This window comes from Melozone crissalis, unplaced genomic scaffold (genome assembly GCF_028551555.1).
Source record: "Melozone crissalis strain CALT ecotype California unplaced genomic scaffold, PUWL_Pcris_2 ptg000019l_1, whole genome shotgun sequence".
NCBI lineage: Eukaryota > Metazoa > Chordata > Aves > Passeriformes > Passerellidae > Melozone > Melozone crissalis.
In genome coordinates, this window is record NW_026535797.1 from 26609409 (window position 1) to 26623275 (window position 13867).

The 13867-nt window shown below is 43.4% G+C and overlaps 1 protein-coding gene across 2 annotated transcripts in view; it reads right to left on the reverse strand.

Moving 5' to 3' along the window:
- The window catches only part of OGDHL (oxoglutarate dehydrogenase L), a 49430-nt gene extending 39113 nt beyond the window's left edge, over nucleotides 1–10317 (reverse strand). Inside the window, exons 1-2 of one of the 2 annotated variants that reach the window (XM_054277196.1) lie at nucleotides 10236–10317; nucleotides 5557–5791 (exon numbers count right to left, since the gene is read on the reverse strand). In XM_054277196.1, coding sequence (XP_054133171.1) covers nucleotides 5557–5763 — 207 coding nt within the window. In that variant the 5' untranslated portion in view covers nucleotides 5764–5791; nucleotides 10236–10317. Of the gene's footprint in view, nucleotides 1–5556; nucleotides 5792–6288; nucleotides 6310–10235 lie in introns of those variants that run through there. The other variant, XM_054277197.1, reaches the window with a different exon arrangement.
- Nucleotides 10318–13867: the final 3550 nt, after the last annotated feature.

Sequence of the window (13867 nt, forward strand, 5' to 3'; positions counted from 1 at the left end):
AAATTAGGGCAGACACATCATGTGTGGTAGCCAGTTCCAGACACGGATGAAGCATTCATTCCTCCTCCCTTCTCTTATTTATGCCTGTTTCCTATATTCTCCTTGCCTTGACATGTTGGCAGCCACACTGAGATTAGAAGTCTGAATTTACACCCTATAAGTGGTCTACAAGAGCCTATTAGAGTGACTGCATTTCAGCTGGGATTCTCTCTATTCACCTTCCTGGTCTGTGTTAAGAACAGTTTTGTTATTCCATGCCTACACAGCACCCAGTCTGAGAGTCTGGAGACTCCTGACAGTGAAAAACAATCACAATCCCTTCTTTAACTACTAAAGCTATTTAGACTGGAGAAATTATTTGGGCAATACAGAGTAAAAAATTATTATTAAACATTAAATTAGGAAATTCCTAAAATATACTAGGATCCATGACATCTCTCACATTCAAAGTTTTAATAAAGAATTTGCTTTGCTTATTTCAAGGTTTCTCGCTTACTTTTTCTAACACCATGAGACGTACACAATGATGATAATAACATAACTGTTCCTTTTTTGAGTAAAACCTTTCATTTAAATGTAAAAGTTATCACAGCACAGTCCCACAAACAACTGAATGTGTTTTTAGACAAGTGCTCTGCTGAGAGAGTTGTTAACAAACTCCAAAAAGACTTGCCCAACAAGTGATCTGTTTAAGGAGAATCAGTATGGGGCTCTTTCTTCATGCAAACTCACAAATATAAAGAAAATGTTTCCATCTGAAGATGCAGCCAACTGAGACAGAATGGACCCAGACTACTTTTTCCTATCACATTTTTGAACTTATTGATTTGTTGGACAGGCTTGACATTTAATCAGAGGGGAGGGAAAATACATCATTTGGCTACAGAAAATTAGTTTTTACTAGATACACATCCATCAAAGCCTCTACAAATTTCTATAGTGTCTTTCAAGATTGATACCAGATTATAGTCTTCAAGTTCTGTGTATCAATGTCAGTCTTTGGCAACAGCATTTGCCATGTGACTGAACAGATAGAAGAGCAGCTTGCTCTCACTGCAAACCTGCAAATGCTCAACTAAATTAGTAAAGTTCATCAAGAAAATGGTAGAGAAGATTTATAATACAGAAATATATTCAGAAAAGAAAAATACTATAGTGATAGATGATACATTTTCTTTCCTTCTGCCAGCAAATCTATATTGTAGTTAACCATTATTTTCTCAAGTAATATAACACAATTCAAATGATTCAGTGGCAATATTTTACTGTCATATAATAAACAGTGATGCAATTAGAATAACAAGTAACATATGCTTTCTCTTGATGGTTTGGGGTTTTTTTCCTGGTGCCATCACAATATTCATCAACTACAGTGAGAACAGTAAAGCCTTAGAAGACACACACTGAGCACCACTATATCATTTAAAAAAGAAAATTAATAAAATGCAGTGAAAGCAAAACAATCCCCCACACCTTTTCCTGGTCCATAAACCAAGGAGGTGATTGCACACTCACAGCAGAGCAGCTGCACACAGGATAACATGGCAGGCATTATGTACTCATAGCAAACCATGCAGTTTTGTAATTAATCTTGTGATAGTAATAACTGAGCCTTGTCAAGCTTCTCTCTTATGATCTATGGCCCTGACATCAAGCTTCAAGGAGAAATAATGATGCCTTTTTCAGAGCACACGTCATTTTATTCTGATTGTTGTTTCGGCTACTCTGATGGCAGGAAATTCAAAAGGCAAGAAAAAGCAGGAAATCATCTGAAGTAGATTTGTACAAAGAATAAGAATTATATATATATATATATATTTATTTATTTATATTTATATATAAAATATTTATGGATATTCCTTGGTACACAACCATGATAAACATAGAAAGGAGTAAATCTTAGAAACACTTTGGAATGTGGCTGCCATACTTCAAACAGCTCTAAATAAGCCTACATGGGAAGACACACCCAGTCAAATCTTCTGAGAGGAATTCAGGGAGCCCTGATTAATTGAAGTTCCTAAGTACAAGTGAATAGAGTAGGACTTTTAAAGCCCAGGAAAAATCAAGCTTTTCCAGCTAACCAATGAGGAGGCACATCCCCTCTGAAAAAGGGTTATCAAAGAAGAAACATGAGGAGAAATAAAGTATAAAAAGGAAAATAAGAAAAGAGAATGCAATGTCTAAATGTACAAACTGGATCTCTAAATCATGCTGGACATACCACATAAAACAACAAAGTTGAGTGGCCTGCAGAGAGCCAAACCATTAACAAAATCATAATCAACATCACGTGGTGTCTCCTGACATTATTTTCCAACACTTCCTCTCCTTTCTATACCTGAATGACAAATGTATAACTTTACAATCAAAATCACAGCATGATTTTTTTCTGTATTTTTAAGAAAACAGGGTGATTTCAACCCTTAACATTTTTAACTTGTTTTATGAAAGCTCAAATTGTACAAATTCTGTCAACAAAAATCTTGGGAAGGTATTTGCAGCTTTCAAGCAATTAAATGAGATGGTTTTCAAGATATTAAAAATTAATTTTGTTGATGAAACAAAGTAAAATTTAATTGGCATTCTTCTCCCCCTCCCCTTTTCTTATAGGCTGTGAGAAAACTAATAATTTAGGCAAGAATAGCTGTAATCCATTATTTCCATCCATCATACTCTTTCAAGCCTCATAAATCAGGGACACAGTGAATTTACTTCAGTTTGTTGCTGTCACAAGTTTATTAAACACAGTTAACCTAGGAAAGAATTCACACAGTTTTATAATTGTGCTGGTTTGGGCTGGGGTAGTTAATTCACAGTAACCGGTTTGGGTTTTAAAAGGGGGTTGACAATATAGAGACATTTTTGTTATTGCTGAGCAGAGCTTACACGGTGTTGGGGCCTTTCTGCTCCTCATCCCACCAGTGCAGGGGCTGGGGGTGCACAACAAGTTGGGAGGAACACAGCCAGGACAGCTGGCCTCAATTGATATCCCTCAAAGGAATATTCCCTCAAAGGGATATTCCAAACCACATCATGCTCAGCATGGGGAAAGAAGAAGGAAAGAGGGACATTCGGAGTGATGGTGCTTGTCTTCCCAAGTCACCATTACATGTGCTGGAGCCCTGCTGTCCTGGGGATGGCTGAACACCTGCCTGTCCATAGAACTGGTGAATTAATTCCTTGGTTTGTTCTGCTTTGCTTGTGCATGCAGCTTTTGCTTTCCCTATTAAACTGTCTTTATCTCCATCCACATGTTTTCCCACTTCCACCCCGCTAATTCTTTCCCCCATTCATGCATGTGTGTGGCAGAGAAAGCACAAGTGGCTGCGTGGTTGCCAGATGGGGTTAAACCACAACAAAAATACATCTTGAATCACCTGAGTTCCACTCCCTGGGCCACACCCTGCATTCCTCAGTCAACTCATTTATTGTTTGCTGTTCCACAACCTGCATCACCTCAACGGGATCCATATCAGAGTGCGCCTGCACTGCCAGATGAGTTGGATGGCCCTTCGGCAGGGTTTGTAGCATCCCTGCCTACCCGAGCAGGTGAGCATTCCGGCAGCCCCGGTTCAGCACCCTGGGCAGCTCCGGGCGGAGCGCTCCGGCCGCGGCGGGCGCTGCCCCCCCTGCCCGCGCGGAGGGAACTTCCCGCCCGCAGAGACACCTGCAGCGCTTCCCTGCAGCAAAGGGCACCCCACTGCAAAGGGGCTGAACCAGGAATTGCACTCATCTAGAAGGAAAGAAGTTAGCCAGAAGCCAATATAATGTAAATACAATAAAAACCAAGATGTCACCTTGATGTCACCACGCACTCCTTATGCATGAGTTCATCTCTTCAGTATCCCCAGGATAAAAGGGTTGGGATCGATCTACAGCCTTGACACACCATGAGGGCTTTTTGCAGAAATTCAGTGCACCCACACTGCAGGACGAGGAGGTTCAGGGACAACACACCATTACCAACATGATCCAGTGAAGCCAAATTTATTCTCCCTCAAAAGACTATATTTATAATAAATCTCTACTGTCCACACGTCTCTAGCTAATACATGATTGGTTAATTCTGGCTGTTCACGCGTCTAAATTAGAATGCTGATTGGATCACCTAATTTTTCACGCGTCTTGCTGTGCTCGTCAGGCCCACCCAGGATTTACTTTTTTCTGACTTTCCCAAACTTGCTGACAAACTTGCTGAGTCCTGATGATTCTTCTTCTTGTATCTCTTTCAAGGATATACCGACCCCATTTCTGAACATGTCCATTATTCATTGCCTGTGTACGTGACCACTGTCCATTAGTACAAGCAGGCTGGATTGTGCATCGGCTGAATACGGCCACTGTCTAACAAAAACTCCTCAATCTGCAAAAAACTCTCAACGCCACACAACATGCTATCCCACCCACGCTGGGGCAGCTCAGCTGGCAGCTACAGCACAAAGGCTCCAAGTCAGATGAGAAGGAGCCATTCCTGGAGAAGGTTTCTCCATCCCAAGTTCAGGTGTAACACAGAAGACCAAGGGTCAATCTGCTGTGTGAATAACAGTCAGTCTTCAAGGTTGGCACTGTATATGTCACCTTTCAACAAGACTAAGTTCACACACAACATCCGAAGAAAAAAGCAGCTACAAAACCACCCTTTTTGGTTTCCTTTTTAGTTTCTGCCCTCGGCATGCGTCACTTCCTCACACTCTAGACAGATTATCAGACTTAGAACAACAACTTCTAAGTGACATTTTGATATACGTGCCTTGAGAATAAAGGAACAGACAACCAATTTGGTAAACATTTTGGGAACAATTCACATTACTTCCTGGAAAATGACTTGTCTGTCTTAGAATTGATCAGACTTCTCATCAACTTCTTAAGTTACTATACATGTATCACCATAACAGAGCCCTCTTTGTCAGCAGAAAGCTTGTTAAAAAATAAGCCTATGTATTTTGTCCACAAGAAAGGATTTGGGTAATAGAGCTTTTAGAAAAGCAAACAAATGTCTGCTGCCTGGAGAGAGAGGGAAAGATTCAAAACAAAATACTTTTCAAGATACTTCAGAATAATGTTCTGACCATTTCAGATTCAGTTTCAAGGTTACAACTTCCATAGTTTAATCCCAAGACAACCGAACATTCATCTTCTTCAGACAGATTAGAAGTACCAACATCAACGCATTATTTAAATATATTTTCTGATACAGCCCTACTATAAACCTAAATACTAAATATATTTTATTCTTGGGTCTTCTTCTGGATGTAATGAATTACTTAACTGAGTGCTTGACCAGCATTTCCATGGAGGAATAAAGTTTCAGAGCAGCTGTCTATTTCTGGTCTGTACTTATCCTTCTTTCTGCTCTGCTCACCATGCTTGTTCCTCCCCTGTACTTTCATAGTTGCAATATCACATCTTACACCAATCAATAGGTGGGAAATTAATTTCATGTTTTTCATTTCACACAACACCTTCTCCTGAGCTTTTTATTAAAAAGCAAGTGAAAAAGTAAAAGAAACCTATTCCACTCAACTCAGCATTACGGTCAAGCTTTAGACTTACCTTATGTACACTTTCAGGGTTTTCAAGCCATGCACAGTACATTTCCTCCACGTAATTGGAATTACTCCCACTCAGGACTGGCTCTGAGGTTCCTGATGAAGCATACCGTTGGCCATGTAAAAATGCCCTTCTGGCTACATCCTGATTTTCCAGAAGTTTAAAGCCATGCCTCTTCAGCGTAGCTGCAAACAACTTCAGATGACTCATGTTTGTTTATTAGCCAGACGATCCAAGTCTATTAATAAAATCAAACCAAACTTAATCAGAAAAAGAGCCAATGAATTGTGGACACATTTCAGCCTCACAGCAAAAACTGAGGCTTCTGGCTACAGTGCCCTAGTACAAAGCTCAGGCCTAGGCATGAAGCTCCCTTCAGAGCTGGAGCCACAGCAGAGGAGTGGCTGCTGCTGGCCATCCCCACACAGCTCCTGCAGCTGGTAAGGCCACCCTGCTCCCTGAAGCAACCACCATTGAACACCCCCTGCTCCCTGAAGCAGTCAGCATTGAACACCCCCTGCTCCCTGAAGCAACCACCATTGAACACCCCCTGCTCCCTGAAGCAACCACCATTGAACACCCCCCTGCTCCCTGAAGCAGTCAGCATTGAACACTCCCTGCTCCCTGAAGCAACCACCATTGAACACCCCCTGCTCCCTGAAGCAGTCACCACCTGTTCTGCCTGCCCCAGGCCCAGCTCCCTGGAACAAATGGCACTGCTAACAAATCACTGACCTCTCCAGAGCTCCTGGCAACCCCAACTGCCTTCCCCCTGTTTGGAAAGCTGTGGCTTTTCACCCAGTCAGGCTGGGCTGGGGTCAGCACACAGCCTCAGCCACAGGTGCTGTGGAAAACAAAAAGCTGCTACCTAAATTCCTGCCACGAGTAATGGAGCTGACCAAATCATTAGAAGTGTTAGTTAAGTGTTCATATTGACATTAGCCTTCAACCAAACAGTGAAACACTGAGAAAAGGCTCACTTTAATTTGTTTGCCTAACTGGAAACATTTATCTTGTGCTTCCAAAGATCTCTTACGAGCTTTGTAACAAGGATAGCAGATTCCATGCAATTTTGAATTGAGAAATTCAATTTTCCAAGTCAATTTCCCACAATAAGGGTTGAATCTTCTGAATGCTGAACACCATCAGCTCCAGTGCTAGCAAAGGGAATCAGGGCTCACCTTCAAAATAAAAAAAGAATAAATGGATCTTAAAATTAGTCCCAAAAAAATATAATCCTAATGCTGAAATTGCTAAAACTGCAAAGAAACAGCAATAGCGTGAAAAGAAATTATTAATTTTGTTTTCATTTTTTAAGTATTTAAAAGGCTACATTATCATGAAGGATAAGGTATTAATTTAGAAGAAGTAGAATTCAGAACTAACTCCAAAGTGTCTCCCATTGGTTTAGCTGTCCATCTGGAGAAATTATGTATTTGGTCCAAGGTAAAAACCAAGGCCTTTTGTTGTTTGGTGTGACTGAACAATTGCTAAAAACAAAAGTAAGGAGCTGCCAAATGAACTTCAAAGATTTTTTAAAAAAACACTGTTGTTGTTACTCACTATTTTGAGTAACAGAAAAAATTTTAATGTTACCTATTACATGTTAAGATTTCTTTATCTCTAATTCAAAAATAGATACTATAAAAAATCTTCATAAACACTTCTGTATATAAATCACATTATTTTCTCACTGCTTCTCCTCTTACAGCCTCCTTTCAAAAACCAAAACACATGGTTATAGAACACCTAATTTTCTAAGGGATAGGAACAACTATATTTTTCATCATCCAATTTAAAAGTTAATATTGATCTTGAAAAAAAAAATAAAAAAGGGCTTCTACTAAATAAAACAGTATTACTGCTTGTTCTTCTTTGGCATCACATTTTTAGCTCAACATCTATTTTAAAAGCTGATGACTAGATCCTTTTCTTGGCCACTACCTTTACCTATCATCCCAGCAGTGAACTGTCCTTGATCACATCAGATTCCCATGTCTGTTCTGTCAAGGCTTCTGCAGCCTTTTCACTCTCACCCACCAGCAGAGCTGAGCTGTAGCTCCTAACAGCAGCAGCCATCATCCTCTCACTGGATGCTCTGAACAGGCACTTGTCCACATTTCCATGTGCCCAGACATGTGGCAAGCGTTCCTCCAAGGCAGCAGCACTGAAACCAGCACCCAGTCCTCATTTCAACCTATGAGCTCCTCAAAACCACACACTCTTCTCTTTCCACCTGGCATTTGCAGCAAATTGGCAACAGCTGGGTTATTGGCATGCTGATTCCCTCTCATCAGTGTTATTTCCCACTTTTTATTTAGTTTATTACAACACCTATGTCAACACCCATCTCTGACCAGAGCTCCTGGCCAACTGGAGGAACAGGAACACCATGAGCACCATTGTGGAAGCAGATTAAGTCCTGCAAGAGCTCTGACAGAACTCATATACTGTCTGCATGCTAATTCTCTGTAAGGTTTACCAGCAAGCATTCATGATGTCATTTTGCAAAAGTGGGTGAGACTTCAACATGTTATAACAGTAAGAACAGAGAGGTCACCATGGCACTTACAACTTTGTGTCTGAGCCCATTCTCATAGAAATTATTATTATTACACCTACCTTACTGCATGCAAATCTCACTCTCTGCCACAAAACCTTTGCACACATTCACTCCTAAGGGATTACCTACTCTCACTTAAAGTACTTTGTAAAGATTTGAGAGAGAAGGGAAAGAGAGAAACGTTTTTCCCAGTTTATCACACTGCAGCAGCAAGCTTCTTAAGCACAGGTAATTTTACATTTTTTCTTCATCATATTTCTGCCTGAAGAATGTGTAGTTCTTTCTTCTAGAAGTTAGTAAAGAACACATAACAAAATAAGAAAAATCTATCAAGGAGATTGGAAAATGGGTGTAAGTGACATAATATATAACAGGAAAAAAGAGCTTGTAGGTGGTACCAGTCACTTCCCTCTGGCTCCATTTAAATTTCAAAACGAGGTCAGAGCCATACCTCAAGCAGTAACTACTGAATATGCAATCTATAAAAGTATGCAGGAGCTAAGTCATTCCAGCCAGATTTCAGTTCCAGATTAATATGACTCCAAAGCCCTGCCTTCTTCCTAGTTTTTCCTTCTGCACACATCACTCCTCAGCACAGATGTCAGCTGTCAGCAGCTGAACAAAGCAGAGACCCCCAGCGCGATCACAGAGCGTCCCAGCCCGCTCGGCCTTGCGGCTGTCACTCAGAAATCAGCACCCAGGACAGCGCACCGAGCCGGCTGCAGTCACACGCGTTCCACTCCGCTATGCTTCCCAAGCCAACCCTGAAATGAAAACAGTCATTGCAAAGGGATCAGGCTGAGCTAAGAGCAACCTAAAGAATGGCATTCATTAAATCTCTACCAGAGGTCAAAAATAAGAAAGAAGCAGTGAACCACAAGAACAACCTGATATTTAATGCACCACAGCACCCTCAAAATGGTGGAACAAAAGCCCTGAGTAGCTGAAAATTCCTGCAGCTGTTCTGTCTCAACGACCTGGCTTTCACCTTGGCACTTCCACCTCTAGCAGTGCCCTAATGTCACAGACAGCCTTGGGAATTATTCTACGCAGGTTTCACATAGAAGCATGTGGAAAACAGACAGCAGACACTTCTGATAATAGTTTTTATCCAGCTCTTTTCAAAATCACTTTCAGTATAAATACAATACACATATGAATTAATATCCCCCTGGTATTGTCAGTGCCATTACTGAGTTTCGTAATCCACGTGAAGCCCTTCTGCTAATGTTCTTTATGGTCTGCAGAAGTGGTGGTTAAAAAATCTGCTCCATATTTCATAAAAATACTTCTTCATCCACTATCATGGTAATTTCCCATAATATTCCCCACACAGCTCACTCTTAATGTTCTCCTTAAGATTGAGTAATTCAAATAAAATAAGGCTGACATTTAAAAATAAATGGATGAACATGATAAAGTTTCTCCAAAAGATTATCACAGATAATTTAAATTACAGTTACAGGGAATATCCTTAAATAAGGCTACTTCAGGGATACCTCCATGCACTAAATGTTTCTTTTCCCCCAGCACAGATATGCTGTGCTGTATGGAGAAAGCTAACTCTGCACACACAAAGTTGACCTGCAGGAGGTTTTCCAGCGGCGCACTCGCCCCGAGGCGCCCAAGGCGCGAGTCCCGGGCAATGGAGGCGCCTCGGTGCGATAAAATTAACGGATTTATTACCCTGCCTGAAAACGCCTGCAGCGGGTACCGCAGGGATGACACCCCACAGCACCGGAGGGATGACACCACCACAGACTCCAGCCTGCCAACAGGCAGAGGGGAGGATCTGGGAGGGTCGGGTTTGTTCTGCGGCCCCTCCCCGTGATGCCAGGACGCGGTGTCCCGGTCACCCTGGCCACCGGGGCCGGAGCCTGCCGGGCTGTCAAGGCGCTCCCGGCGGCGGCGGGGCCGAGGCATCACCGGAGCCCGGGCGAGAACGGGCGGCCCCGCTCGCCCCACGCTCCGGGGCCCGGCCCGGCCTGCGGCGCGACCCCCTCAGCCGCACTGCGAGAGGCCCCGCCGCGCCGGGGGCCTGCGCGGGGGACGGGCCCTGCACCGCGGCCGGGCCCGGCCTGGCTCCGCCGCCCCCCGCCCCTCACCGGCGCGGACAGACCTGCGGGGGCGCGGAGGCTCCAGCGCATCCGCGGGGCGCGGAGGGAACGGAGGGAGGGAGCGCCGGGAGCGGCGGGGCGGGGGCCGCACCTGCACCACGTGAGGCGCGCTGAGGTCACGGCGGGGCGGGGCCGCGGGCGCTGCACCGGCACCACCGCCCCGGGACACGGGACACAGCCCGGGACACACCCAGGATACACCTCGGGACACACCCCAGACACGCCCCCGCCCCTCACAGTCCCTCCGGCCCCGGCGCCATGGCGGGGTCGGTGGGCACAGAACGCGTTTGATGCTCCCGCCCCTCAGCCTTCACCGAACGGGTAAATACCGGCGAGAGCAGCGCGTTCCCGGTGAGCCCCTGAGGAATCCCGTCCCATGGACAAGCTGCGCGCACAGCTCCTGTGCAGGAGAAGATTGGCGGGAAGAAGATGGGAAGTTTGCCAAGGGACATACAAAGTGTCCCAAGGACACACCTGTTTGCTCTCCAAAATTTGTACATAAAGTAGACCTTGACCGAATGATAGTATCTGACTTATATGACCAAATACAAAATGCCAGACAATACAATTTCAAGTGTTCCTTTGCTGGTAGAATTCTCATTTCCAACTTTCATGTTTTCTCCTGGTTGCCTTCAAATTACATGCCTGTCCGTTTTTTCTCATAAATCAAAAATGACATATTTTTTTATTTATCTGCTCCTAATCAAGTTACAACCAAGATCAAATGCTTATATATATATATATGCAAAATTAGTATTTCAGATAACTATTGACACTATCACATACATTCCAATTTTGTTAACTTTCTGGATAAGTAATAAGACTGATGGGAAAACTGGACACACATTAAAAGGAACGAAGAGAGAAAGAGTTATAATTTGTTTTGTGCTAAGAATATAGTGCAAAAATGAGTTTATCGGGGTCAGGTGGGCAGAAATGGAAAGGAAAAACCTTAGGAAGAAACACAATAGGCTTCATCTGGGATTTTGTCACCTAACAGTCACTCAGATTTTCTTGAGGCTTACCAGTTGATACAGTTGTTGATTAGAGTAAAATTAATTTCTTCAAGATGAAAAAACCCTTAATCCTCACATAAAGACATCAAAAACCTTATTATCGTCTCAGCAGTTTTCCCAGCAGCTGTGCACCTTCAGGGGACTGCAGAGCGAGGGTGTGAATGATGTGTTTGTGGTTTTGTGCAGGGAACAGATGGAGCAGGGATGGGGCACAGGGAGCCCCAGGACAGCCCATCCCTCGCTCAGCGCTCCCGGGGAGGGTGGCCCAGCACCCCTGCAAAGGGAAACGGGGGCTGAACTGGTGCCTGCAGCTGGCCAGATGCTGCTTGAGCCTTCTGGCAGGTGGTGAAACATTGTTAGATGCTGCAGCTACTAATTGAGTCTTAACCTTATTATGGGCAGACAGAAACCATCTTTAGAGCAATCATGTAAGGCTGACTGAACATAAATTCAATTAAAAATTATAGTGAGGACAAGCAGACCTCCACTTTAGAGGGAAACCCACATGCCAAATCTGACTGTGAATACCATTGCAGTGAACAGGAGAAATTAAATATGCTTGGATAGACACTAAGATATTACAGTATGTTTCAAGTGCTTATGTTGTTCCCAAAAGCCTTTGCCCAGTTTCACATTTATGTTCTTTGCTTTTTATTTAATGCTCCACACAATGGGAATTTGTATGCTTGAAACAGCAAGATTCTGGTTTATTGGGATTTGGAGCAGCTCCCAAATTCTTCAATATTTATTGTGACTTGGTTGTCCCACCAGCCTGGCCCAGCAGCTTTTGGTGTACTGAGCTATTGCTTTGCTGCTGCTGGCTTCTGGTGTCACTTTGTCACCAGTCTGCACCCCTGAGCAGGACCTGCCTGCCACTCACCCATTTGCTCTGCAGTGAGACCATGATGGACAATAAGCTATTTGCCCACAATTCCTATTTCAATCCTTAAAATTTCCATTTGCAACTCACATTTACCTGCCCATTTATGTGTCCACTTGTATACTTACCTCTCCCTCCAGCCAGCCAAAGGGAGATCCATACACTGGCTTTGCTTCCTGCTAAACCATCACACTTCAAAATTGGCTGGAATGGAAATCCATCAGCAGAATGAAAACTTTGAACAAAACTGCAATTCCTAGCACACAGAGTCAGGTGTGGCAGCTTGCTTTGCGTGGTTCTCATGCCAGCTCTGCAGTGAGGAAACCTTATGTGTTAGAAAAGTTTTGTACCGGATAAAATGTACAGCACAGGACAGTCACAACAGCACCCCTGTGCTGTCAGAGGTGAAACTGCCTGCTGTGCTGAAAGACACTGCCTCACCATGATTTATTTTTATATTTATCCTTATGTCCTGTAGCACCAGCGTGAATCTAACAAGTTTGCTTACTTATTTCTGCCTCATTTCTGTCGTAACTCAGGCATGAGTTAACAAAACTAGATCCAGCCTGTTTAAATAACCCAAAGCATGTTTTAACAAAACTAGAGCCCAGCTGGTTTTGGAAACTCACCGTGCTGCCCACTGAGGGCCCAATGTCCTTGTTCCAGGGTATGGTGCTGCACACCCCTCTAATGCCTTGCTCCTGTCTTCTCCTGGGTTTGGTATGAGCGTTTTCCTTGGTGGATCAGCAGCCACTTGCAATCAGCATTGAGCTCTTCCTGAGGTTAATTGCTCCACACAACTCTCTCCAACACAGCACGACTTCTCAGTGGGCTTGTTTTTTCAAAGGGTAATCTCATAGGAGGTGGTCGGGGTACAGGATTACTCACAGAAGGACAATCTCATTAATAGCTTCCCCTCCCGAGATTGATACATTTATGTATTTTTGGCAACTTTTTTTTTTTTGGCAACAACATTGTTGTTGGTAATGTAATTCCACTAGAGACAATGTTGACCAGAAGTTCTCTTTAAGCCAAGCCAGAAACTCCATTTGCCTTTATTCCCCCATGTGTTTATTACACACAGACTACAAACTAACAGAGGTTAAAATCTAAAGCACCACTCCTTCTCAAAGCAAGGTAATTTGGAAACTGTAAAACTTGCCTTCACTTTGAGCCTAACATGGATGTCACACAGGACTCTGGTCATTATGTTTGTCTAACATTTAAATCTGAGACCTAAAAGCCTTTGAGCCCACACCAAACAGCTGCAACAAATGATTCAGTCAGTTTTCAAATGAGAAGGTTTTTTTTTTTTGGGGGGGGGGGGGGGGGGTTTGAGAGGTAGACATTTCAAATATGTGCAAAAACCCTTTTTAATCCCTTTCTTTGTCAACAAATAATTTATCAAGCTTTTCTCCCTCACCCCAGTCCTACATAAGAGAAGTATTTTAATTACATCTGACACCTCCTGCAGAAAATGTCACATGAGGAATTTTTCATGGGTTATTTCTGTTCCCTCTGCTTTCTGTAACCTTGGCTCTGTGTGCCATAAGCTTCAGTAATATCCCTGACTTCCATGAATAAACTTCCCCTGGTAAAGGAGATGAGCTGCTGGATGTCTGAGGGACAGAAAAGTCAGTCCCAGTTCCACACAGCTCCTTGCTTTGGGCAGGCTAAAGGTGAGGCAGCAGGGAAAGTCAACAGCATGCTGGGCTGTGCCAGCTGAAGCACAGCCAGG